This window comes from Nerophis lumbriciformis, linkage group LG13 (genome assembly GCF_033978685.3).
Source record: "Nerophis lumbriciformis linkage group LG13, RoL_Nlum_v2.1, whole genome shotgun sequence".
NCBI lineage: Eukaryota > Metazoa > Chordata > Actinopteri > Syngnathiformes > Syngnathidae > Nerophis > Nerophis lumbriciformis.
In genome coordinates this window covers 6,858,154-6,885,973 of record NC_084560.2, presented here as the reverse complement: position 1 = coordinate 6,885,973, position 27,820 = coordinate 6,858,154, and the positions used below count along the sequence as shown (strand labels likewise).

At 37.5% G+C, this 27,820-nt stretch overlaps 1 protein-coding gene across 3 annotated transcripts in view; it reads right to left on the bottom strand.

Annotated features, from left to right (window-relative positions):
- LOC133613883 (uncharacterized) overlaps nucleotides 1-27,820 on the bottom strand; it is a 76,082-nt gene that overhangs the window by 38,443 nt on the left and 9,819 nt on the right. For 2 of the 3 annotated variants that reach the window (XM_061971758.2, XM_061971757.2), the window contains exons 2-7: nucleotides 25,904-26,163; nucleotides 25,726-25,843; nucleotides 13,109-13,261; nucleotides 12,767-12,955; nucleotides 10,016-10,089; nucleotides 7-204 (exon numbers count right to left, since the gene is read on the bottom strand). In XM_061971758.2, the coding sequence (XP_061827742.2) occupies nucleotides 7-204; nucleotides 10,016-10,089; nucleotides 12,767-12,955; nucleotides 13,109-13,261; nucleotides 25,726-25,843; nucleotides 25,904-26,143 (972 nt within the window). In that variant the 5' untranslated portion in view covers nucleotides 26,144-26,163. The remainder of the gene's footprint in view (nucleotides 1-6; nucleotides 205-10,015; nucleotides 10,090-12,766; nucleotides 12,956-13,108; nucleotides 13,262-25,725; nucleotides 25,844-25,903; nucleotides 26,164-27,820) is intronic. The other variant, XM_061971761.2, reaches the window with a different exon arrangement.

The window sequence follows — 27,820 nt, the reverse complement described above, 5'->3', positions numbered from 1 at the left end:
TCCCACTCTGTATCTCTGCCACATGTTGGTGGGGGCCCCCAGGCGCAGGTACCCGTGGATGACCAGAGCGTTGTAGACGTTGATGAAGAAGGCCAGCTTCTCCTCCCGGGACAGTGAGATCAGCTCCACTCTCTGCAGCTGGATGGCCAGCTCACAGTAGCGCTCGAACGCAGGACTCTCTGACATGCCTTTGTAGTCCACGGTCTAGGGGAAGGGTTTAGGGTTTAGGGTATATATGTGAACACATATACAGACATATATAAACCCTATAGTGCAGGGGTGCTCACACTTTTTCTGCAGGCGAGCTACTTTTCAATTGATCAAGTCGTGGGGATCTACCTCATTCATATATATCATTTATATTTACTTATTTATGAAATATATGTTTTTGTTAATAAGTTAAAGGTGTTTAATGATAATGCAAGCATGTTTAACTTATATAGTTAATATTGTTAATAAATTAAAGGTGTTTAATGATAATGCAATCATGTTTAACACATAGTTAATATTGTTAATAAATTAAAGGTGTTTAATGATAATACAAGAATGCTTAATACATATAGTTAATATTGTTAATAAATCAAAGGTGTTTAATGATAATACAAGTATGTTTAATACATATAGTTAATATTGTTAACAAGTTAAAGGTGTTTAAAGCTAATGCAAGCATGTTTAATACATATAATTAATATTGTTAACAAGTTAAAGGTGTTTAATGATAATACAAGCATGTTTAACACATAGTTAATAAGTTAAAAGGTGTTTAAAGATAATGCAGGCATGTTTAACACATATAGTTAATATTGTTAACAGGTTAAAGGTGTTTAAAGATAATACAAGCATGTTTAACACATATAGTTAATATTGTTAACAAGATAAAGGTGTTTAATGATAATACAAGCATGTTTAACACATATAGTTAATATTGTTAATAAGTTAAAGGTGTTTAAAGATAATGCAGGCATGTTTAACACATATAGTTAATATTGTTAACAAGTTAAGGTGTTTAAAGATAATACAGGCATGTTTAACACATATAGATTCCTTTCTTTCATGAAGACAAGAATATAAGTTGGTGTATTACCTGATTTTGATGACTTGCATTGATTGGAATCAGACAGTGGTGCTAAAAACGTCCGCATTTACGAATGGAGGAGAACAAAGTCCTCCCTTCTGTCCAATACCACATGAAAGTGGTTGGTTTTTGGCATCTTATTTGTCCAGCTTCCGTACTCCTTTGTATACACTTTACAAGAAATACATTGTCGGCAAACTCCGTAGCTTGCTAGCTTGTGCACGCCAGCTTTCTGAGACTCGTTTTGTTAGCACAACTGTGCAACTGTGCAGTCGGTTTTTGGAGTTTTGACGACAGGTACGGCGCCAGAGTCTGTTGAAATAAAGTGTTTCTCGCCTTCCAGTCGGTAATTTTAATGAGCTGGCAGCAGCCAGCGTCATCTCAGAAGACCCTCGAGTGCCGTGAATGTCAATCAAGTGACGAAGGTGACGTCATAGTGGAGATTTATGATCGCTCATTTTTAGGACTATTTTTTTAATGCCTGGCTGGTGATCGACTGACACACCCTCCGAGATCGACCGGTAGATCGCGATCGACGTAATGAGCACCCCTGCTATAGTGTATATATACATATAGACATAATGTATATACACATATAAATATATAAACCATATATACATATATATATATAATATATATACCTATATACACATGTATACATATGCAAGTACATACATACACAGACAAATATACACCCATATATACATATATACACACATATACCCATCCATCCATCCATTTTCTACCGCTTATTCCCTCCGGGGTCGCGGGGGGTGCTGGAGCCTATCTCAGCTACAATCGGGCGGAAGGCGGAGTACACCCTGGACAAGTCGCCACCTCATCGCAGGGCCAACACAGATAGACAGACAACATTCACACTCACATTAACACACTAGGGCCAATTTAGTGTTGCCAATCAACCTATCCCCAGGTGCATGTCTTTGGAGGTGGGAGGAAGCCGGAGTACCCGGAGGGAACCCACGCAGTCACGGGGAGAACATGCAAACTCCACACAGAAAGACCTTCGTATTGTGAGGCAGACACACTAACCCCTCTCTCACACATATACATAATATATATATATATACCTATATACACATATAAACCATATATACATACATATATACCTATATACACATATATACATATACAAGTACATATATACACAGACAAATATACACCCATATATACATACATACACACATATACATAATATATATACACTGTAGAGATGCCGATAAATGCATTAAAATGTAATATCGGAACTTATTGGTATCGTTTTTTTTATTATCAGTATCGTTTTTTTTGTTTTTTTTTATTAAATCAACATAAAAAACACAAGATACACTTACAATTAGTGCACCAACCCAAAAAAAACTCCCACCCCCATTTACACTCATTCACACAAAAGGGTTGTTTCTTTCTGTTATTAATATTTGTCATGACTGGAACTATGGCGTGATTTGTTCTCCCGTGGTGCAAATGATTTGGACCATACGTGGCGTGGAGTACATGATTTATTTTTAACACTAAAAAAAAAAGAAACAAAAGGCGCGCACAATGGCGGAAGTACAAAACTTGACAATAAACAAAAAAACTTGCACTATGAACAATGAAACAAAAACACTAACTGTGGCATTAATAAACACAAACTTACTTGGCATGGACTATGAAGAAAGCAGCGTGAACTGAGCATGAAGTAGAGTGTCAGGTGTGTGTCAGGGGTATGAATACGGATGTCGCCAGAAAGACAAACTGAAAACAATGAACTTAAATACTACAGACATGATCAGTGAAAACAGGTGCGTGACTCAAAACGTGAAACAGGTGCGTGACGTGACAGGTGAAAACTAATGGTTGCTATGGTGACAAAACGAACAAAAGTGCACAAAAAGTCCGAAAACAAAACCGAACATGACTAAAACAAAACATGATCACACAGACATGACAATATTCTGGTTCCTACATTATATATCAATATATATCAATGCAGTCTGCAAGGGATACAGTCCGTAAGCACACATGATTGTGCGTGCTGCTGCTCCACTAATAGTACTAACCTTTAACACTTAATTTGACTAATTTTCATTAATTACTAGTTTCTATGTAACTGTTTTTATATTGTTTTACTTTCTTTTTTATTCAAGAAAATGTTTTTAATTTATTTATTTTATTTTATTAGTTTTTTTTTTAAAAGTACCTTATCTTCACCATACCTGGTTGTCCAAATTAGGCATAATAATGTGTTAATTCCACGACTGTATATATCGGTTGATATCGGTATCGGCAATTAAAGAGTTGGACAACATCGGAATATATCGGCAAAAAGCCATTATTGGACACCCCTAATATACTGCTCAAAAAAATTAAAGGAACACTTTGAAACCACATCAGATTTCAATGGTGAAAAAAAAACGTGGGATATCTATACTGATATGGACAGGTTAATGTCTCAGGAACAAAAGGATGCCACATCTTTTGATGGAAATAAAGGTTGTCAGCCTACAGAGGGCTCAGTATATAGACACCCCAAAAATCAAAGTGAAAAAATGATGTGGCAGGCTCGTCCATTTTGCCTAAATTCAATTTCTGCAACTCAAAATTATTTTCAATATCTTGTGTGGCCCCCACGTGCTTGTATGCAAACTTGACAACGTGGCGGCATGCTCCTAATGAGACCACGGATGGTGTCTTGTGGGATGTCCTCCCAGATCTGTCTAAGGGCACCAGTGAGCTCCTGTAAAGTCTGAGGAGCAACCTGATGGACCCAAACATTATGTACCAGAGGTGTTCTATCGGGTTTAGATTAGGTGATGGTGAGGGCCATTCAATTGTGTCAATTCCTTCATCCTCCAGATACTGTCTGCATACTCTTGCCACATTGTCGTGGACCAGGAGGAACCCAGGACCTACTGCACCAGCGTAGGGTCTGACCATGGGTGCAAGGATTTCATCCCGATACCTAATGGCAGTCAGACTGCCGTTCTCTAGCCTGTAGAGGTCTGTTGGTTAACTGGACATCTTTATGTGCTCGACGCCTCAATCATTGGTATGTTTTCATCTACAAAACCATTCTGGGTATCACTCCATCTTATCTGTCTTGTCTTTTAACAAAGAAACAAGGAAGTCACAATCTTCGTTCAATGAATGTTCTGCAATTTGTCGTCCCCAAAGTAAGAACTGAACTGGGCAAGAAAGCATTTAGGTTTTCAGCACCGAAGGCTTGGAATAACCTACAATCGAACATTAAACTTCAAACCCTAGTTACGTTGAATGAGTTTAAAGCTTCTGTGAAAGGATTGCAGTCTACCTTGTCTGTATGCACATGTGTCATGTGAGCAAGTTTTAATGTTGTAAATGTGATGTTTTATGTATTTGTTTACTGTTTTTAATGTAACCTTGCTGCTGCCCTCTTGGCCAGGTCTCCCTTGGAAAAGAGATCTTTGATCTCAATGGGATTTTACCTGGTTAAATAAAGGCTAATAATAAGTTGGTCCCTCCATGGAAATGCCTCCCCAGACCATCACTGACCCACCACTGAACGGGTCATGCTGAATGATGTTGCAGGCAGCATAGCGCTCTCCTTGGCTTCTCCAGACCCTTTCACGTCTATCACAGGTGCTCAGGGTAAACCTGCTCTCATCTGTGAAAAGCACAGGGCGCCAGTGGCGGACTTGCCAATTCTGGTGTTCTATGGCAAATGCCAATGGAGCTCCACGGTTCTGGGCAGTGAGCACAGGGCACACTACAGGACGTGGTGCCCTGAGGCCACCCTCGTGAAGTCTGTTTCTGACTGTTTGGGCAGAGACATTCACACCAGTAGCCTGCTGGAGGTCATTCTGTAGGGCTCGGGCAGTGCTCAACCTGTTCCTCCTTGCACAAAGCAGCAGATATGGGTCCTGCTGATGGGATGAGGACCGTCTACGGGCCTGTCCAGCTCTCCTAGAGTAACTGCCTGTCTCCTGGAATCTCCTCCATGCTCTGGAGATTGTACTGGGAGACACATCAAATCTTCTTGCAACAGCACGCATGGATGTGCCGTCCTGGAGGAGTAGGACAATCTGCGCAACTTCAGGAGGGTTAAGAAATGGCCTCATGCGCCCAGTCGTGATAATGACTCGAGCTAAAGCCAACACTTGTGGAAAAACAGTTAAAAAAGATCAAGAGGGAGGAACTTGAAATGGCCTCCACCTGCAAAACCAGTCCTGTTTTGGGGGCCATCTCGTTGTTGCCCCTCTAGTGCACCTGTTGTTAATTCCATCAACACCAATGCAGCTGAAACTGATTAACAACCCCCTCTGCCACGTACCTGATCAAAACCTTATCAGAAAAGTGCAATTGAATTCATGCCATACCCTGATAAAAAACTGTTCCTTTAATATTTTTGAGCAGTGTATATATACCTATATACACTTATACAGTATATACCCACACACACACACACACACACACACATATATACACGCACACACAAAGTACATATATACACATACATATATAAACCCTGTATACACACATATAGACATACTGTATATACACATATAAATATATAAACCATATATACAAATATACATACATGTATACATGTATGTATATATGTGTATATATACATACATATATACATCGATATTTCTGTCATATACACATACATATACAAACATACACACACATATACACACACAAACACACAAAGAAGTACATATATACACAGACATATATAAACCCTATAGTGTATATATACATATAGACATACTGTATATACACATATAAATATATAAACCATATATACATGAATGTATATATGTGCATATATATACATACATATATACATGAATGTATATATGTGCATATATACATACATATATACATCGCTATTTCTGTCATATACACATACATATGCACACATATATATATATATATATATATATATATACCCACATATACACACACAAGTACATATATACACACATATATACACAGACATATATAAACCCTATAGTGTATATATACATATAGACATACTGTATATACACATATAAATATATAATCATATATACATACATATCTACATAATTAAACATATATACATATATATCTACATAATATATACCTATATACACATATATACATATACAAGTACATATATACACAGACAAATATACACCAATATATACATACATACACACATATACATTATATATATATATATATATATATATATATATATATATATATATATATATATATATATATATACACGTACATATACTGTATACAAGTACATTTGTACACAGATATATACACATGGACATATATACACACAGACATATATAAACCTAATATATATACACAAATATACATGTATACACATACATACATATATATACTGTATACAAGTACACATATATATATACACAAAATATATATACCTATATACACATACATATACTGTATACAAGTACATATATACACACATATGTATACATACACACACATATATACATATATGTACATATGCACACATATTTATTCATATATATAAATAAGCTAAACATGTCTTCGTTAAAACTTGTTAAACGTGTGTGAAAACAATTAAACGTGTAAAAATACAAGTTGTGTGTACAAGTGTAAGTATAAGTGTAGTTAAACACGTGCAATAAACAATTAAACATGTCAAATACAGTGTGTACAAGTGTAAATATAAGTGTAGATAAACACGTGTAATAAACAATTAAACATGTAAAATACTTTGTGTACGAGTGTAAATGCAAGTGTAGTTAAACATGTGTAATAAACAATTAAACATGTAAAATACAGTGTGTACAAGTGTAAATATAAGTGTAGTTAAACACGTCAAATAAATTGTGTACAATAAGTTTTGTTAAACATGTGTAATAAACAATTACATTTGTAAAATAGTGTGAACAAGTGTAAATATAAGTGTAGTTAAACATGTGTAATAAACAAACATGTAAAATACTTTGTGTACAAGTGTTAATATAAGTGTAGTTAAACATGTGTAATAAACAATTAAACATGTCAAATACAGTGTGTACAAGTGTAAATATAAGTGTAGTTAAACACGTGTAATAAACAATTAAACATGTCAAATACAGTGTGTACAAGTGTAAATATAAGTGTCGTGAAACATGTGTAATAAACAATTAAACATGTCAAATACAGTGTGTAAAAGTGTAAATATAAGTGTAGTTAAACACGTGTAATAAACAATTAAACATGTCAAATACAGTGTGTACAAGTGTAAATATAAGTGTAGTGAAACATGTGTAATAAACAATTAAACATGTCAAATACAGTGTGTACAAGTGTAAATATAAGTGTAGTGAAACATGTGTAATAAACAATTAAACATGTCAAATACAGTGTGTAAAAGTGTAAATATAAGTGTAGTTAAACACGTGTAATAAACAATTAAACATGTCAAATACAGTGTGTACAAGTGTAAATATAAGTGTAGTGAAACATGTGTAATAAACAATTAAACATGTCAAATACAGTGTGTACAAGTGTAAATATAAGTGTAGTGAAACATGTGTAATAAACAATTAAACGTGTCAAATACAGTGTGTACAAGTGTAAATATAAGTGTAGTGAAACATGTGTAATAAACAATTAAACGTGTCAAATACAGTGTGTACAAGTCTAAATATAAGTGTAGTTAAAGAGGTGTAATAAACAATTAAACATGTCAAATACAGTGTGTACAAGTGTAAATATAAGTGTAGTTAAGCATGTGTAATAAACAATTAAACATGCCAAATACAGTGTGTACAAGTCTAAATATAAGTGTAGTTAAAGAGGTGTAATAAACAATTAAACATGTCAAATACAGTGTGTACAAGTGTAAATATAAGTGTAGTTAAACACATGTGTCAGAATAATTATATATAAGTTATCACACAACCTGTTTGCATGAGTTCAGGTTGCCCTGTGTGAGAACAAAGCTGTCTTTGATCTTATCAAGCCATTGGGTGCAAGGAATGCGACTTAGAGGTGTCAGTTCTTTTGACCTATTGGACCTTATCATGACCCGAAATCTACATAGCAGAGAGGGGGCAAACCCGACACCGCTCCAAGCACCTTTTCTTTGAACTGTTTATGACCGAGTGCCGCAGCGGTTTATGACCCCCTTCCCCTTAGAAGCAGCTGCAGCTATGTAATCAGAAAATGCCCAAATAAATGAGGAGGCGCGGAGCTTGTTCCTCAGAGCGTGGGGTGATACTTTACGAGGGTGCAGGTTCACACACGCTCTCCTCATGAGCTAAATTGAATCCTGTCTCTGTTTGATTCCTTGCTTCTTGTCTTGTTTAATAGATAGTTCGGTGTTTGAACCTGACAATGTGCAATAAACAATTAAACATGTCAAATACAGTGTGTATAAGTGTAAATATAAGTGTAGTTAAACAGGTGTAATAAACAGTTAAACATGTCAAATACAGTGTGTACAAGTGTAAATATAAGTGTAGTGAAACATGTGTAATAAACAATTAAACATGTCAAATACAGTGTGTACAAGTGTAAATAGAAGTGTAGTGAAACATGTGTATTAAACAATTAAACATGTCAAATAAAGTGTGTACAAGTATAAATATAAGTGTAGTGAAACATGTGTAATAAACAATTAAACATGTCAAATACAGGGTGTAAAAGTGTAAATATAAGTGTAGTTAAACACGTGTAATAAACAATTAAACATGTCAAATACAGTGTGTACAAGTGTAAATATAAGTGTAGTGAAACCGGTGTAATAAACAATTAAACATGTCAAATACAGTGTGTACAAGTGTAAATATAAGTGTAGTGAAACATGTGTAATAAACAATTAAACATGTCAAATACAGTGTGTACAAGTGTAAATATAAGTGTAGTGAAACATGTGTAATAAACAATTAAACATGTCAAATACAGTGTGTAAAAGTGTAAATATAAGTGTAGTTAAACACGTGTAATAAACAATTAAACATGTCAAATACAGTGTGTACAAGTGTAAATATAAGTGTAGTGAAACATGTGTAATAAACAATTAAACATGTCAAATACAGTGTGTACAAGTGTAAATATAAGTGTAGTTAAACACGTGTAATAAACAATTAAACGTGTCAAATACAGTGTGTACAAGTGTAAATATAAGTGTAGTGAAACATGTGTAATAAACAATTAAACATGTCAAATACAGTGTGTACAAGTGTAAATATAAGTGTAGTGAAACATGTGTAATAAACAATTAAACATGTCAAATACAGTGTGTAAAAGTGTCAATATAAGTGTAGTTAAACACGTGTAATAAACAATTAAACATGTCAAATACAGTGTGTACAAGTGTAAATATAAGTGTAGTGAAACATGTGTAATAAACAATTAAACATGTCAAATACAGTGTGTACAAGTGTAAATATAAGTGTAGTTAAACACGTCTAATAAACAATTAAACATGTCGAATACAGTGTGTACAAGTGTAAATATAAGTGTAGTGAAACATGTGTAATAAACAATTAAACATGTCAAATACAGTGTGTAAAAGTGTAAATATAAGTGTAGTTAAACACGTGTAATAAACAATTAAACATGTCAAATACAGTGTGTACAAGTGTAAATATAAGTGTAGTGAAACATGTGTAATAAACAATTAAACATGTCAAATACAGTGTGTACAAGTGTAAATATAAGTGTAGTGAAACATGTGTAATAAACAATTAAACATGTCAAATACAGTGTGTACAAGTGTAAATATAAGTGTAGTTAAACACGTCTAATAAACAATTAAACATGTCGAATACAGTGTGTACAAGTGTAAATATAAGTGTAATTAAACACGTGTAATAAACAATTAAACATGTCAAATAAAGTGTGTACAAGTGTAAATATACGTATAGTGAAACCGGTGTAATAAACAATTAAAACATGTCAAATAAAGGTCACCTTGCCATCAGCAGACAGATGATCTGAGAACAACTGGAGAATCAGATCACGTAAAAGCAGTGAGAGTTCCGCCGCTGAGAGGACAGAAAAAAAAGCAAAACTTTGGATGAGTCCTAAAATGTATTTAACGTACCAAACAGCATGAATTATAACGAATACAGAAGAGCGACACATTAAGAGCAGCCAACACGTTAGTTTGTTTGACTGAAGGGTTAGAAACATCAAGCACAGACAGGAAGTAGAGTAAATATCTTCACCACACAGCAAATATTACAGCAGAAGAACATTTCAACACAAATCACATGTTGGTGGTAAAATATAAGCTTGAATACAAGTAGCATTATCACTGGAGGACGAGGAATAGCTAAACATGCTTCACTACACACCGTAGGAGGATACGATAGCTCACCGGCCTCACAATGTAAACAAAAAATATCATGTGTGGATCTACTGTAATCCACTGTAATGATACCAAGTACAATAGTGTCGATACTACTATGACTACATCGATATTTTTTAGCATTACAAAATCTTTTTTCAATTTCTTTTAATTTATATTATGTTTATAAAGTCATGAAATACGTACCTGGACACACGCAGACTTAATTTATGACCAATGTATGATCCTGTAACTACTTGGTATCGGATCCATACCCAAATTTGTGGGATCATCCAAAACTAATGTAAAGTATCAAAGAAGAGAAAAATAAGTGATTATTACATTTTAACAGAAGTGTAGATAGAACATGTTGAAAGAGAAAATAAGCAGATATTAACAGTAAATGAACAAGTAGATAAATAATCAATTTTTACAGTTTGTCCCTCATAATGTATACAAAATAATAGGTGTATAAATGACACAATATGTTACTGCAGACTAATTAGGAGTCTGTTTGTTTACTTACTACTAAAAGACAAGTTGTCTAGTATGTTCACTATTTTATTTACTCCATAAATTCTTCTTTGATTGCAATAAGAAACATATGTTTCATGTATATCCAAATAAAGTCAATTCCAGTCTTTTTTGTGGTGCCCTTTATTTTGAAAAATATCAAAACTCATTTTGGCACGGATACCAAAATATTGGCATGGGGACAACACTGGTAGCGATATGGTTGTTAAAAGTTAAGGAATGTTGTGATTTCTGATTGTTTGTGAGGGCACCAAAGGAACTTGTGTGTGTGCGCGTGTTGCCCATAGAGGACAGTTCAGCTTGTTATTGTTGTTTTAGCTTCTTATTAAAGAGAAAGCGATTAGAAAGTGTATGTATCACCTTGTTATGTTTGATATACAGTAGTATATAACACTTTATATTGTGTTCAAAGTGTACTAATCATCACTAAAATATGGACTTTTGACGAGACTGGAACCAATTATTCATATTTACATTGTTCCTTATGGGGAAAACGTTTCTATTTATGAACCCTGTTCAAGTACCATTGAAGTTTGTAAATGGAAGTTCCACTGTACAAAACACAAAACCAGTGAAGTTGGCACGTTGTGTAAATGGTAAATAAAATATTACAGAGCTTCGATCCCTCAGGCTGTACTGCATCAACAAGCGACATCAGTGTGTAAAGGATATCACCACATGGGCTCAGGAACACTTCAGAAAACCGCTGTCAGTAACTACAGTTTGTCGCTACATCTTTCAGTGCAAGTTAAAACTCTACTATGCAAAGCCAAAGTCATTTATCAACAACACCCAGAAACGCCGCCGGCTTCGCTGGGCCCGAGCTCATCTAAGATGGACTGATGCAAAGTGGAAAAGTGTTCTGTGGTCTGACGAGTCCACATTTTACGTTGTTTTTGGAAACTGTGGACGTCATGTCCGCCGGAACAAAGAGGAAAAGAACCATCCGAATTGTTCTAGGGGCAAAGTGGAAAAGCCAGCATCTGTGATGGTATGGGGGTGTATTAGTGCCCAAGATATGGGTAACTTACACATCTGTGAAGGCACCATTAATGCTGAAAGGTACATACAGGTTTTGGAGCAACATATGTTGCCATCCAAGCAACGTTATCACGGACGCCCCTGCTTATTTCAGCGAAACGATGCCAAGCCACGTGTTACCACAGCGTGGCTTTGTAGTAAAAGAGTAGACTGGCCTGCATGTAGTCCAGACCTGTCTCCCATTGAAAATGTGTGGTGCAATATGAAGGCTAAAATACCACAATTGAGCCCCCGGACTGTTGAACAACCTAAGCTGTACATCAAGCAAGAATGGGAAATAATTCCACTTCAAAAATGTGTCTCCTCAGTTCCCAAACCTTTACTGAGTGTTGTTAAAAGGAAAGGCCATGTAACACAGTGGTAAAAATGCCCCTGTGACAACTTTGTTGCAATGTGTGGCTGCCATTAAATTCTAATTTAATGATTATTTGCAAAATTTCTCAGTGCGAACATGAAATATCTTGTCTTTGCAGTCTATTCAATTGAATATAAGTTGAAAAGGATTTGCGAATCACTGTATTCTGTTTTTATTTACCATTTACACAACGTGACAACTTCACTGTATATGGAAAAAAGGTTTTGGGGGACAGCTCAGCATTAAAGCCACAGAAATACATGAGTCGTGGTCCAGTCATCACTATTAACTAACCAAAGTTATTTCTTACCACCAACTGACAGCAGGCCCCAAAAGAAGATCAAAACAAGACGACGCAAGCAAGCACACAGAAACAGGAGGACGGAGTAGAAGCTGAAAAAGGTCAGTAGGCGTGAGCGGGACAAGTCCACCACAGACCTACCCGCTATGGGACTGCAGCTGGCGGTCTGTCCCGCGTTGAGGGCTGAACTAGGATCATCCTCCAGCAGCCTGTAAAGTGTGTCTGCGCTGGTGGCTTCAAAAGCAGCATCCGTCTGCCCACAGTCTCGCACAACAACCATGTACTTGTTCACCAACAATTTGTGGCCCACATCCACGGCCGCCGCCTTGTCTAACACACACACACACACACACACACACACACACACACACACACACACACACACACACACACACACACACACACACACACACACACACACGGTGACACCGGAGGACTTCACTCCACTCCTGTCTTTGGCGGGCAGCTGGAGCACCATCTTACCCATGGCCTTGTTTTTGTGCAGCCAGGCGAGCAGCTGGTCACGGGAGAAGCTCTTCTTGTAAAAAGTCAAGCCTCTTCTGTGAGTGCCAATCACATCGCTATCTTTCAGATCGCCAACCAGGTCTGCCAAAGCATCTTTCTCACACTCAAACTCTGGCAGGGAGCACAACAATATATTCATGTATACTTTTAATATGGTGTATGAGTGTCTGAATCTGTGAGTTTTTAGGTGAAACTGTACAAAATGAGCCAGAGAGCTAGCCTAAAACAGTAGCAAGTTTACATAAAAATACTAACACTTAGCATGCGTGCTAACGATTGCATACTAGCATGCAAACATCTAGCATGTGTCACATACCAAGTTATATGACTGTAAGGTGTATGGCAGTGGAATTAGAGAAAAAAGTGTGAAATTAGCTGAAAAAGTTAGCATGTAAATGTTAGCATTGCTAACAGGGAACATGTTTCACATACCAAATTATGTGCCCGTAAAGGTGTATGGCAGTGGAATTAGAGAAAAAAGTGTGAAACTAGCTGAAAAAGTTAGCATGTATATGTTAGCATGCTAACAGAGAACATGTTTCACATACCAAGTTATATGAGTGTAAGGTGTATGGCTGCGGAATTTGAGAAAAAAGTGTAAAATTTGCTAAAAAAAAGTTAGCACTTTATTGTTAGCGTGCTAGCATGCTAACATTAAGATGCCAACAGTTAGCATGTGTCACATACCAATTTATGTGACCGTAAGGTGTATGGCAGTGGAATTAGAGAAAAAAGTGTGAAATTAGCTGAAAAAGTTAGCATGTATATGTTAGCATACTAACAGGGAACATGTTTCACATACCAAGTTATATGAGTGTGAGGTGTATGGCTGCGGAATTTGAGAAAAAAAGTGCAAAATTTGCTAAAAAAAAAGGTAGCACTTTATTGTTAGCGAGCTAACATGCTAACATTAAGATGCCAACAGTTAACGTCACGTACCAAGTTATATGACTGCAAGGTGTATGGTACGTTGACATAAAAATATTAACACTTAGCATGCGTGCTAACGATAGCATGATATCATATAGCATGTTTCACATACCAAGTTATATGACTGTAAGGTGTATGGCAGTGGAATTAGAGAGAAAAGTGTAAAAATTAGCTGAAAAAGTTAGCATGTAAATGTTAGCATGCTAACAGGGAACATGTTTCACATACCAAGTTATAAGATCGTAAGGTGTATGGCAGTGCAATTAGAGGAAAAAAGTGTGAAATTAGCTGAAAAAGTTAGGATGTATATGTAAGCATGCTAACAAAAAACATGTTTCACATACCAAGTTATATGAGTGTGAGGTGTATGGCTGTGGAATTTGAGAAAAAAGTGTAAAATTTGTTAAAAAAAAGTTAGCACTTTATTGTTAGCGAGCTAGCATGCTAACATTAAGATGCCAACAGTTAACGTCACGTACCAAGTTATATGACTGTAAGGTGTATGGCAGTGGAATTAGAGAAAAAAGTGTGATATTAGCTGAAAAAGTAAGCATGTAACTGCTAGCATGCTAACAAGGAAAATGTTTCACATACCAAGTTATAAGACCGTAAGGTGTATGACAGTGGAATTAGAGAAAAAAGTGTGAAATTAGCTGAAAAAGTTAGCATGTAAATGTTAGCATTGCTAACAGGGAACATGTTTCACATACCAAATTATGTGCCCGTAAGGTGTATGGCAGTGGAATTAGAGAAACAAGTGTTAAACTAGCTGAATAAGTTAGCATGTATATGTTAGCATGCTAACAGGGAACATGTTTCACATACCAAGTTATATGAGTGTAAGGTGTATGGCTGCGGAATTTGAGAAAAAAGTGCAACATTTGCTAAAAAAAAGTTAGCACTTTATTGTTAGCGTGCTAGCATGCTAACATTAAGATGCCAACAGTTAACAAGTGTCACGTACCAAGTTATATGACTGCAAGGTGTATGGCACGTTTACATAAAAATATTAACACTTAGCATGTGTGCTAACAATAGCATGATATCACATAGCATGTGTCACATACCAAATTATATGAATGTAAGGTGTATGGCAGTGGAATTAAGGAAGAAAGTGTGAAATTAGCTAAAAAAGTTAGCATGTAAATGTTAGTATGCTAACAGGAAACATGTTTCACATACTAAGTTATATGAGTGTACTGCTTGAAAAAGTGTAACATTTGCAACAAAAAAAGTTTGCACTTTAATGTTAGCATGCTAGCATGCTAACATTAAGATGCCAACAGTTAACAAGTGTCACGTACCAAGTTATATGACTGCAAGGTGTATGGCAGTGGAATTAGAGAAAAAAAGTGTGAAATTAACTGAAAAAGTTAGCATGTATATGTTAGCACGCTAACAGGGAACATGTGTCACACACCAAGTTTTAAGACAGTAAGGTGTATAGCAGTTAAATTGGAGAAAAAAAGTGTGAAATTAGCTGAAAAAGTTAGCATGTATATGTTAGCATGCTAACACGGAACATGTTTCACATACCAAGTTATATGAGTGTAAGGTGTGTGGCTGCGGAATTTCAGAGAAAAAAGTGTAAAATTTGCTGAAAAAAAGTTAACACTTTAATGTTAGCGTGCTAGCATGCTAACATTAAGATAAAAAAAGTTAATAAGTGTCACGTAACAAGTTATATGACTGCAAGGTGTATGGCACGTTTACATAAAAAATATTAACTCTTAGCATGCGTGCTAATGATAGCATGATATCATATAGCATGTGTCACATACCAAATTATATGACCGTAAGGTGTATGGCAGTGAAAATAGGGAAAAAAAAGTGTGAAATTAACTGAAAAGGTTAGCATATAAATGTTAGCATGCTAACAGGGAACATGTTTCACATACCAAGTTATATGAGTGTAAGGTGTATGGCAGTCTAATTAGAGAAAAAAACTTAAACGTAAAGTCAGCAAAAAAGTTAGCATAATAATGTATGTATGCTAACAGCATGCTAACAGTTAACAAGTGTCAAATACCAAGTTATAAGACTGTAGGGTGAACGGTTGCAAAATTAGCTAAAAAAGATAGCACTTCCTCCAAAGTTCCACCTCTACTAGTGGCGTTAGTTCTGACATACAGTCTTTTTCAGAAGGGTCACCTGACCACAGGGTGGGTCAGGAAAGGTCACCTGACCACTAGTAGAACTAAGCTAAGGTGGAACCTTGAGGTACACCACTAGTAGAACTAACCTAAGGTGGAACCTTGAGGAACATCACTAGTGGAACTAACCTAAGGTGGAACCTTGAGGAACACTACTAGTAGAACTAAGCTAAGGTGGAACCTTGAGGAACATCACTAGTGGAACTAACCTAAGGTGGAACCTTGAAGAACAGCACATGTAGAACTATCTTAAGGTGGAATCTTGAGGAACACCACTAGTAGAACTAATCTAAGGTGGAACCTTGAGGAACACCACTAGTAGTACTAAGCTAAGGTGGAACCTTGTGGTACACCACTAGTAGAACTGACCTAAGGTGGAACCTTGAGGAACATCACTAGTGGAACAAACCTAAGGTGGAACCTTGAAGAACAGTACATGTAGAACCAACTTAAAGTGGAACCATGAGGAACACCACTAGTAGAACTAAGCTAAGGTGGAACCTTGAGGTACAAAACTAGCAGAACTAACCTAAGGTGGAACCTTGAAGAACATCACTAGTAGAACTAACCTAAGGTGGAACCTTGAAGAACACCACATGTAGAACTAACTTAAGGTGGAACCTTGAGGAACACCACTAGTAGAACTAACATAAGGTGGAACCTTGAGGAACACCACTAGTAGAACTGACCTAAGGTAGGAACACCACTAGTAGCACTAACCTAAGGTGGGACCTTGAGGAACACCACTAGTAGAACTAACCTAAGGTGGAACCTTGAAGAACAGTACATGTAGAACTATCTTAAGGTGGAACCTTGAGGAACACCACAAGTAGAACTAATCTAAGGTGGAACCTTGAGGAACACCACGAGTAGTACTAAGCTAAGGTGGAACTTTGTGGTACACCACTAGTAGAACTAACCTAAGGTGGAACCTTGAGAAACATCACTAGTGGAACTAACCTAAGGTGGATCCTTGAAGAACAGTACATGTAGAACTAACTTAAGGTGGAACCTTGAGGAACACCACTACTAGAACTAAGCTAAGGTGGAACCTTGAGGTACACCACCTGCAGAACTAACCAAAGGCGGAACCTTGAAGAACATCACTAGTAGAACTAACCTAAGGTGGAACCTTGAAGAACACCACATGTAGAACTAACTTAAGGTGGAACCTTGAGGAACACCACTAGTAGAACTAACCTAAGGTGGAACCTTGAGGAACTCCACTAGTAGAACTGACCTAAGGTAGGAACACCACTAGTAGCACTAACCTAAGGTGGGATCTTGAGGAACACCACTAGTAGAACTAACCTAAGGTGGGACCTTGAGGAACACCACTATTAGAACTAACCAAAGGTGGGACCTTGAGAAACACCACAAGTAGAACTAACCTTAGGTGGAACCTTGACGAACACCAGTAATAGAAATAACCTAAGGTGGAACCTTGAAGAACACCACTAGTCGAACTAACCTAAGGTGGAACCTTGAGGAACACCACTAGTAGAACTAACCTAAGGTGGAACCTTTAGAAACACCACAAGTAGAACTAACCTAAGGTGGGACCTTGAGGAACACCACTAGTCGAACTAACCTAAGGTGGAACCTTGAGGAACACCACTAGTAGAACTAACCTAAGGTGGGACCTTGAGAAACACCACAAGTAGAACTAACCTAAGGTGGGACCTTGATGAACACCACTAATAAACTAACCTAAGGTGGAACCTTGAGGAACACCACTAGTAGAACTAACCTAAGGTGGGACCTTGAGGAACACCACTAGTAGAACTAACCTAAGGTGGGACCTTGAGGAACACCACTAGTAGAACTAACCTAAGGTGGGACCTTGAGAAACACCACTAATAGAACTAACCTAGGACCTGGGACCATTCACACACTGATGGCAGCTCCCGTGAATGGGTGAATGTGGAAATACTGTCAAAGCGCTTTGAGTACCTTGAAGGTAGAAAAGCGCTATACAAATATAACCCATAACCAAGGTGGGACCTTGAGGAACACCACTAGTAGAACTAACCTAAGGTGGGACCTTGAGGAACACCACTAGTAAAACTAACCTAAGGTGGGACCTTGAGGAACACCACTAGTAGAACTAACCTAAGGTGGGACCTTGAGAAACACCACTAATAGAACTAACCTAAGGTGGGACCTTGAGGAACACCACTAGTAGAACTAACCTAAGGTGGAACCTTGAGGAACACCACATGTAGAACTAACCTAAGGTGGAACTTTGAGGAACACCACTCGTAGGACTAACCTAAGGTGGGACCTTGAGGAACACCAGTTGTAGAACTAACCTAAGGTGGAACCTTGAGGAACACCACTTGTAGAACTAACCTAAGGTGGAACCTTGAGGAACACCACAAGTAGAACTAACCTAAGGTGGAACCTTTAGGAACACCACATGTAGAACTAACCTAAGGTGGAACCTTGAGGAACACCACTTGTAGAACTAACCTAAGGTGGAACCTTGAGGAACACCACAAGTAGAACTAACCTAAGGTGGAACCTTTAGGAACACCACATGTAGAACTAACCTAAGGTGGAACCTTGAGGAACACCACTAGTAGAACTAACCTAAAGTGGAACCTTGAGGAACACCACTAGAAATTCCATGTAATATACAGAAAATATGGTCTGATTACAAGAACATTTTAAGAAGTATAATGTCTGGCTGTTATTTCATTCTTTAGTTACACAATATTACACGATTAAATGAAGCAACACAATACAAACAAAGATGTAATCACAAACCCTAATGATTGTATCCATACAGATCCTGAAACTCCACAAATGAACGGCACAAAAAGATCAACAATAATAACTATTCACAATTGGATCAAATCAGCTGGGATGATGTACATAATGAGCCCAGGAGAACAATTACGCAGGCACACTTCGTGTGAGTACAACACACACACACACACACACACACACACACACACACACACACACACACACACACACACACACACACACACACACACACACACACACACACACACACTGTGGCAAAGCAAATGTTGCACTAACCTTTCCTAACTCTTGACTCATCCTGTGGTATTAGCTCAGTGAATACATTGTAGCACCAATTACCATGGAAGTTACTTAAAAGTCACTGCTGTCACTGCTCATACTGTGAATGTAGTTATTAACAACATGTTTTAACATGATAGGCAGTGTTATTAGTTATTAAAAGCATGTTTTAACACGATAAAAAGTGGTATTAGGTTTTAATGGCATGTTTTAACATGATAAGCTGTGTTATTAGTTATTATTAACATGTTTTAACACGATAAGCAGTTGTAATAGTTATAAATAACATATTTTAACATGAAAGGCATTGTTATTAGTTATTAATAGCATGTTTGAACATGATAGGCAGTGTTATTAGTTATTAAAAGCATATTTTAACATTATAGGGAGTGGTATTAGTTATAAATAGCATGTTTTAACATGATAGGCAGTTTTAATAGTTAGAAACAACATGTTTTAACATGATAGGCATTGTTATTAGTTATTAATAGCATGTTTTAACATGATAGGCAGTGTTATTAGTTATTAAAAGCATATTTTAACTTTATAAGGAGTGCTATTAGTTATAAATAGCATGTTTTAACATGATAGAAAGTGTTATTAGTTATTAATAGCATGTTTTAACATGATAGGCAGTGTTATTAGTTAGTAATAGCATGTTTTGACATGATAAGCAGTGTTATTAGTTATTAAAAGCATGTTTTAACAGAATAGGCAGTGTTATTAGTTATTAATAGCATGCTTTAACATGATAAGAAGTGTTATTTGTTATTATTTGCACGTTTAAAACATGATAGGTAGTGTTATTAGTTATTGATAACATGTTTTAACATGATAGGCAGTGTTATTAGTTATTAATAGCATGTTTTAACATGATAGGCAGTGTTATTAGTTTTTAATGGCATGTTTTAACATGATAGGCAGTATTATGAGTTATTAATAGCATGTTTTAACATGATAAGCCGTGTTATTAGTTATTATTAACATGTTTTAACATGATAAGCAGTATTATTAGTTATTAACAGCAAGGTTTAACATGATAGGCAGTTTTAATTGTTATAAATAACATGTTTTAACATGATAGGCGTTATTAGTTATTAATAGCATGTTTTAACATGATAGGCAGTGTTATTAGTTATTAAAAGCATATTTTAACATTATAGGGAATGTTATTAGTTATAAATAGCATGTTTTAACATGATAGGCAGTGTTATTAGTTATTAATAGCATGTTTTAACATGATAGGCAGTGTTATTAGTTAGTAATAGCATGTTTTGACATGATAAGCAGTGTTATTAGTTATTAATAGCATGTTTTAACATGATAAGCAGTGTTATTAGTTATTAGTAGCATGTTTTAACATGATAGGCAGTGTTATTAGTTATTAATAGCATGTTTTACCATGATAGGCAGTGTTATTAGTTATTAATAGCATGTTTTAACATGATAAGCAGTGTTATTAGTTATTAATAGCATGTTTTAACATGATAGGCAGTGTTATTAGTTATTAATAACATGTTTTAACATGATAGGCAGTACTATGAGTTATTAATAGCATATTTTAACATGATAGGCAGTGTTATAAGTTATTAATAATGTTTTAACATGATAGGCAGTGTTATTAGTTATTAATAGCATGTTTTAACATGATAGGCAGTGTTATTAGTTATTAATAACATGTTTTAACATGATAGGCAGTGTTATTAGTTATTAATAGCATGTTCTAACATATAGGCAATGTTATTAGTTATTAAAAGCATGTTTTAACATGATAGGCAGTGTTATTACTTTTTAATAGCATGTTTTAACATGATAGGCAGTATTATTAGTTATTAATAGCATGTTCTAACATAATAGGCAGTGTTATTAGTTATTAAAAACATGTTTTAACATGATAGGCAGTGTTATTAGTTATTAATAGCATGTTCTAACATAATAGGCAGTGTTATTAGTTATTAATAACATGTTTTAACATGATAGGCAGTGTTATTAGTTATTAATAGCATGTTTTAACATGATAGGCAGTGTTATTAGTTTTTAATGGCATGTTTTAACATGATAGGCAGTATTATGAGTTATTAATAGCATGTTTTAACATGATAAGCCGTGTTATTAGTTATTATTAACATGTTTTAACATGATAAGCAGTATTATTAGTTATTAACAGCAAGGTTTAACATGATAGGCAGTTTTAATTGTTATAAATAACATGTTTTAACATGATAGACGTTATTAGTTATTAATAGCATGTTTTAACATGATAGGCAGTGTTATTAGTTATTAAAAGCATATTTTAACATTATAGGGAATGTTATTAGTTATAAATAGCATGTTTTAACATGATAGGCAGTGTTATTAGTTATTAATAGCATGTTTTAACATGATAGGCGGTGTTATTAGTTATTAATAACATGTTTTAACATGATAGGCAGTGTTATTAGTTATTAATAGCATGTTCTAACATATAGGCAATGTTATTAGTTATTAAAAGCATGTTTTAACATGATAGGCAGTGTTATTTGTTATTAATAACATGTTTTAACATGATAGGCTGTGTTATTAGTTATTAATAGCATGTTTTAACATGATAGGCAGGGTTTAGTAGTTATTAATAGCATGTTTTAACATGATAGGCAGGGTTTAGTAGTTATTAATAGCATGTTTTAACATGATAGGCAGTGTTATTAGTTAGTCGTGTTCGCTCGGTGAACACACTGTAACACGACGTACCATGAAAAGTTAGTTAAAAGTCTATCTTTATGTGCAGTGCTCATACTATGAATGTATTCTATATTCTCTACATTTACCAGCTTGAAAAGCCAGTTTGCTTGCATCACGTCGCTACAGTAAGCGTTGCAGTCAGCATCCTGTAGTCCGGGAAGTGTATTTCACAAGGTAACAGGCTGACGACGTACGCAACACATTTCCCAGCAGACGTTAAACATATGCTGCAAAATCTGTCTTCTACTTTAATGTATCTTTGTGTGGCCAGCCATGACGGTAGATCATGCAACTACAATAAGTGACCAAAGTGACCCTTGGGAGGCTAAAAAGAGACGAACCAGGCAGTCATTACACTGGCTACCTTCTGTACACATACAGTATATATATTTGACTTTTTAGGGTGAAAGCTAAGAATTATAAAACAAATGGATTGGAAAGTACATCTGATGGAACTTTTACTATGCATTCATTGTTGCTACTGATTTTAGACTCAGTTCTACATTTATTAAATCCACTGGAGGAACACCACTAGTAGAACTAACCTAAGGTGGTACCTTGAGGAACACCACTAGTAGAACTAACCTAAGGTGGGACCTTGAGGAACACCACTAGTAGAACTAACCTAAGGTGGGACCTTGAGGAACACCACTAGTAGAACTAACCTAAAGTGGAACCTTGAGGAACACCACTAGTAGAACTAACCTAAGGTGGGACCTTGAGGAACACCACTAGTAGAACTAACCTAAGGTGGAACCTTGAGGAACACCACTAGTAGAACAAACCTAAGGTGGGACCTTGAGGAACACCACTAGTAGAACTAACCTAAGGTGGAACCTTGAAGAACACCACATGTAGAACTAACCTAAGGTGGAACCTTGAGGAACACCACTAGTAGAACAAACCTAAGGTGGGACCTTGAGGAACACCACTAGTAGAACTAACCTAAGGTGGAACCTTGAAGAACTCCACTAGTAGAACTAACCTAAGGTGGGACCTTGAGGAACAGCACTAGTAGAACTAACCTAAGGTGGGACCTTGAGGAACACCACTATTAGAACTAACCTAAAGTGGAACCTTGAGGAACACCACGTGTAGAACTAACCTAAGGTGGAACCTTGAGGAACACTACTAGTAGAACTAACCTAAGTCCACTTTTAGAACAAAAAAATTCCAATATTGTGCTATCAATTATCACTATGGATTAATTGAATATGCTTTAATAAAAAGTAAAATAAACAAGGCGAAAATACACTAATATTTGCGATTTAACGTCATTTTTAAGACTAGCGGCTAATTATTAACGCTCTCATTAACTTGCTTGAAACAATATCATCTAAAATTATAGTCCACTTTTAGATTAAAAAATTCAAATATTGTGCTATCAATTATCGCTATAGATTAATTTAATATGCTTTAATAAAAAGTAAAATAAGGCGAAAATACACTAATATTTGCGATTTAACGTCATTTTTAAGACTAGCAGTGTTACGGCGCACGCGCAGTCTACTTCTCCCTCCTCTGCGGGAGCACTTGGAGGAGCCGTTGACAGCGCGTTCGGACACGCCCCTGCTCGCGTTGAGCGCAGCACGCCCACGCAGCACGCCCACGCAGCGACAAGCCTGCACACCTGGGACTGATGAGGGCGAGATCAATAAAGGACCAGTGGACCCAAGGATCGTCGCGGGAACTTAGTTTTCTCATGGTGTACCGTAAGCAACAAGCTTCATGCTCTCTATTCGTGTTTCCTCTCCGTGCCTTGATTTGTCCCTTGTCTTCTCCCGTGTCCCCGCAGTACCCTTTGTCACCTGGAAAGTGAGCTGTGTGTCTCACTTTTCCCTGGATCTCCCTCTGGACTCTGACTGCCTCCTTCGTTCCTCGACCTCTTGCTCGCCCCTGGATTCTACCGTCTCTCTCTGCCCCCGGATCATCTGCCTGCCCCCTGGACTTCCTCGTATCTCGTTCAACACGTTGGTAACACTCACTTCAGTTAAATTCTACACATAGTCTTACACCATTCCCTTTTGGATATAGTTCACACTCCATTTCCTTAGTTTATTAAATTAGTATTGTTTGTTATTATTATTATATATATATTGAATTATTATATTTATATAATAAATAATTGTACATACTGCCCCCTGGTGTCTGTTTGCCGTCACTTCCACTCAGTAAACACAACAAGCAGCTAATTAATAACGCTCTTGAAACAATACACCGTATTTTTCGGATTTTAAGTCGCGGTTTTTTTCATAGTTTGGCCGTGGGTGCGACATATACTCCGGAGCAACTTATGTGTGAAATGATTAACACATTACCGTAAAATATCAATTCACGGAAGAGACGAAGCAAATGTCAGCAATCGTCACGCACACGTCAGCAATCGTCATACACACGTCAACCAATAAGAATTTGGCGGGGGGAGGGTCATGGCAGAAGTGCATTGTGGGTCACGGGATGCTAACTGCTATATGCTATATGCTACTGCCGTAGCTATTAAAATTAATCATTTGAACATTGGCGGTAACTTATAAAAACTGACAAGGGCTGAACAAAAATGGCACCGAAAAGGAAATCATATACTGCAGATTACAAGCTGGACGTAATGAAATATGCAGCAGAAAACGGCAATCGAGCAGCAGAAAGAAAGGACGCTAGCGGGGCGCATACCAGGAGCAACAACGAGGAAGAAGATTTCATGGGATTTAGCGATTCGGAGTGACGGATTGTTTGGTAAACGTATAGCATGTTCTATATGTTATAGTTATTTGAATGACTCTTACCATAATATGTTACGTTAACATACCAGTTGGTTATTTATGCCTCATATAACGTACACTTATTCAGCCTGTTGTTCACTATTCTTTATTTATTTTAAATTGCCTTTCAAATGTCTATTCTTGCTGTTGGCTTTTATCAAATACATTTCCTTTTTCGGCCGGTGCGACGTATACTGCGGAGCGATTTATAATCCGAAAAATATGGTAATCTAAAATTATAGTCCACTTTTAGACCAAAAAAATCGAATATTGTGCAATCAATTATCGCTATGGATTAATTTAATATGCTTTAATAAAAAGTGAAATAAACAAGGCGAAAATACAATAACATTTGTTTACTTACTACTATTTAACGTCATTTTTAAGACTATGGGCTAATTTTTAACGCTCTCATTAACTTGCTTGAAACAATATCATCTAAAATTATAGTCCACTTTTAGACAAAACATTCAAATATTGTGCTATCGATTATCGTAATATTAATGTTTCATTTGAGTCAATATGGGGTTGTTTTGGTTGCTATGTCATGTCCGGTAATAATAATAATAATAATTTAAATGATTGGCCCTAGTGTGTGAATGTGAGTGTGAATGTTGTCTGTCTATCTGTGTTGGCCCTGTGATGAGGTGGCGACTTGTCCAGGGTGTACCCCGCCTTCCGCCCGAATGTAGCTGAGATAGGCTCCAGCACCCCCTCGCAACCCCGAAAGGGATAAGCGGTAGAAAATGGATGGATAATCAGCAATGGTGATAACATACTTTTTTGGCTGATACTGATCGGCACATCCCTACCTAAAAGCTGTTTGCTTCATGAACACCACTTGTAGGAGAACTAGAACCTCAGCTCCCCTGAAGGTGCGGGCAGTAGCCAACAAAAGCCACCACCAGGGACAATGCAGAAGATGTTGACAAGGGCAGAGAAGAATCTACACATTCCTCACCATGATCAATGTCCCAAGCCGCGTTCTCCGACTGGTTCTTCTCTGGTAGTGGTGGAGCGTCAGCAGGGAGAGGTTCCTCCTTCACCATAGTAACCAGTTTCTGGAGCTCCTCTGGAGCCTGCACATTTAACAAACGTTACTCCGCCAAGTTGTGTCAGATGTTGTCTTTGCTCCTCACCAAATTCTGCAGGTCAGAGTTGCCTCCCACGTGGACGTTGTTGAAGAAGATCTGAGGAACCGTGCTGCGCCCCGTCAGCTCCTTCACCTTGGCTCGGAGCTCCGGATGTTTGCCCACGTCCACGTCACATAAGGGAAGCCCCAAGCGAGCCAGCGTGGCCTTAGCCTGCAGACAGTGTGGGCAGCCTTGGATGGAGTACACCGTCACCCGGCCCTTGTCGCCGCTTTCAATCTCCTCCATCTGGCAGGGGTGTCAGACTCCTTTTATAGAATGGAATAGAGTTTTATTACCATTATTACAGTGAACAGGTTCAAAGAACAACAAAATTGGAGCAGATCCCTTAAGGTGCATACACAATCATTTGGTAATATACAGTAAATAGTAAAAAAGATAAAAAAGAAGAAGATATGTATCTATATATATATAAATATATATATATATGTACAGTATATATCCACACACATGCACATATCCATACATATGCATATATATATATACACATAACATTATTGCACATTATAGTCTGAAAAAAAATAAAAGACATGACACATGAGGACATGACGGACACATTGTGCTCACTCAGTGCCTGTTTAATGCTACTATGGCTCTTGGGTAAAAACTGTTTTTTAGTCTATTTGTGCCCGCTTTTTAGCACCCTATAGCGTCTGACCGAGGGTAGCAGTTCTAGGTGGCAGTGCCCAGGGTGGGATGGGTCTTTCAGGATGCTCTGTGCTTTCCTGAGACAGCGGGAGCTGTACAGGTCAGCCAGGGAGGGGAGGGGGCATCCGATGATCTTCTGGGCGGTCTTTACGACCCTCTGGAGCGCCGTTCTCTCTGCGGCCGTGCAGCTGCTGAACCACACGCAGATGCAGTAGGTCAGGATGCTCTCAATAGAGCACCGGTAGAAGGACACCAGCAGTTCCTGTGAGAGGTGGTTGTTCCTGAGTATTCTCAGTAAGTGCAGTCTCTGGTGTGCCTTCTTATTGGTAGCCGTGGTGTTGGTGCTACAGGTTAGGTCATTGTCCAGGTGGACTCCCAGGAAGCAGAAGTCGGAGACCCACTCCACGCAGTCACCGCTGATGACCAGGGGCAGGATGCTCGTTTTTTTCCTCCTGAAGTCTATGACCAGCTCCTTGGTCTTGGAGGTGTTCAGGGCCGGGTTGTTTACTGTGCACCACCCCGACAGCTTCTCCACCTCGTCCCGATATGCAGCCTCGTCTCCCCCCGAGATAAGCCCCACTACGGTGGTGTCATCCGCAAATTTGATGACGGAGTTGCTGGAGTGTGCAGGTGTGCAGGCGTATGTGTAGAGGGAGTAGAGTATGGGGCTCAGCACGCAGCCTTGTGGAGAGCTGGTGCTGAGGTATAAGCTCGATGACGTGGCGGCCCAACTGCCCCCTCTGGGGGCGGTTGGATAAGAAGTCCTTAATCCACATGCAGATGGAGTTCGATAGACCCAGGTCTGACAGTTTGGACACCAGTCTGTCAAGTATTATGGTGTTAAATGCCGAACTATAATCCACAAAAAGCAGCCGCATGAAGCTTCCCCCCGTCTCCAGGTGACCCAGAGAGGAGTGTAGGGCTGTGGTGATGGCGTCCTCTGTGGACCTGTTGGCTCTGTAGGCAAACTGGTGTGGGTCGAGCTCGGGAGGGAGGACTGAGGTGATATGGGTCTGTACCAGCTTCTCAAAGCACTTCATGGCTATAGGTGTAAGTGCAACTGGACGGTAGTCATTCAGGCAGCTGATGGAGTGCTTCTTTGGCACCGGGATTATTGTGGAGGTCTTCAGGCATGATGGGATGACGGCCTGAGAGAGGGACTTGGTGAAGATTTTAGTAAATACCCCAGCCAGCTGGTCTGCACAGTACCTCAGTACCTGTCCTGGGACCCCATCTGGGCCCGTAGCCTTCCTCGGG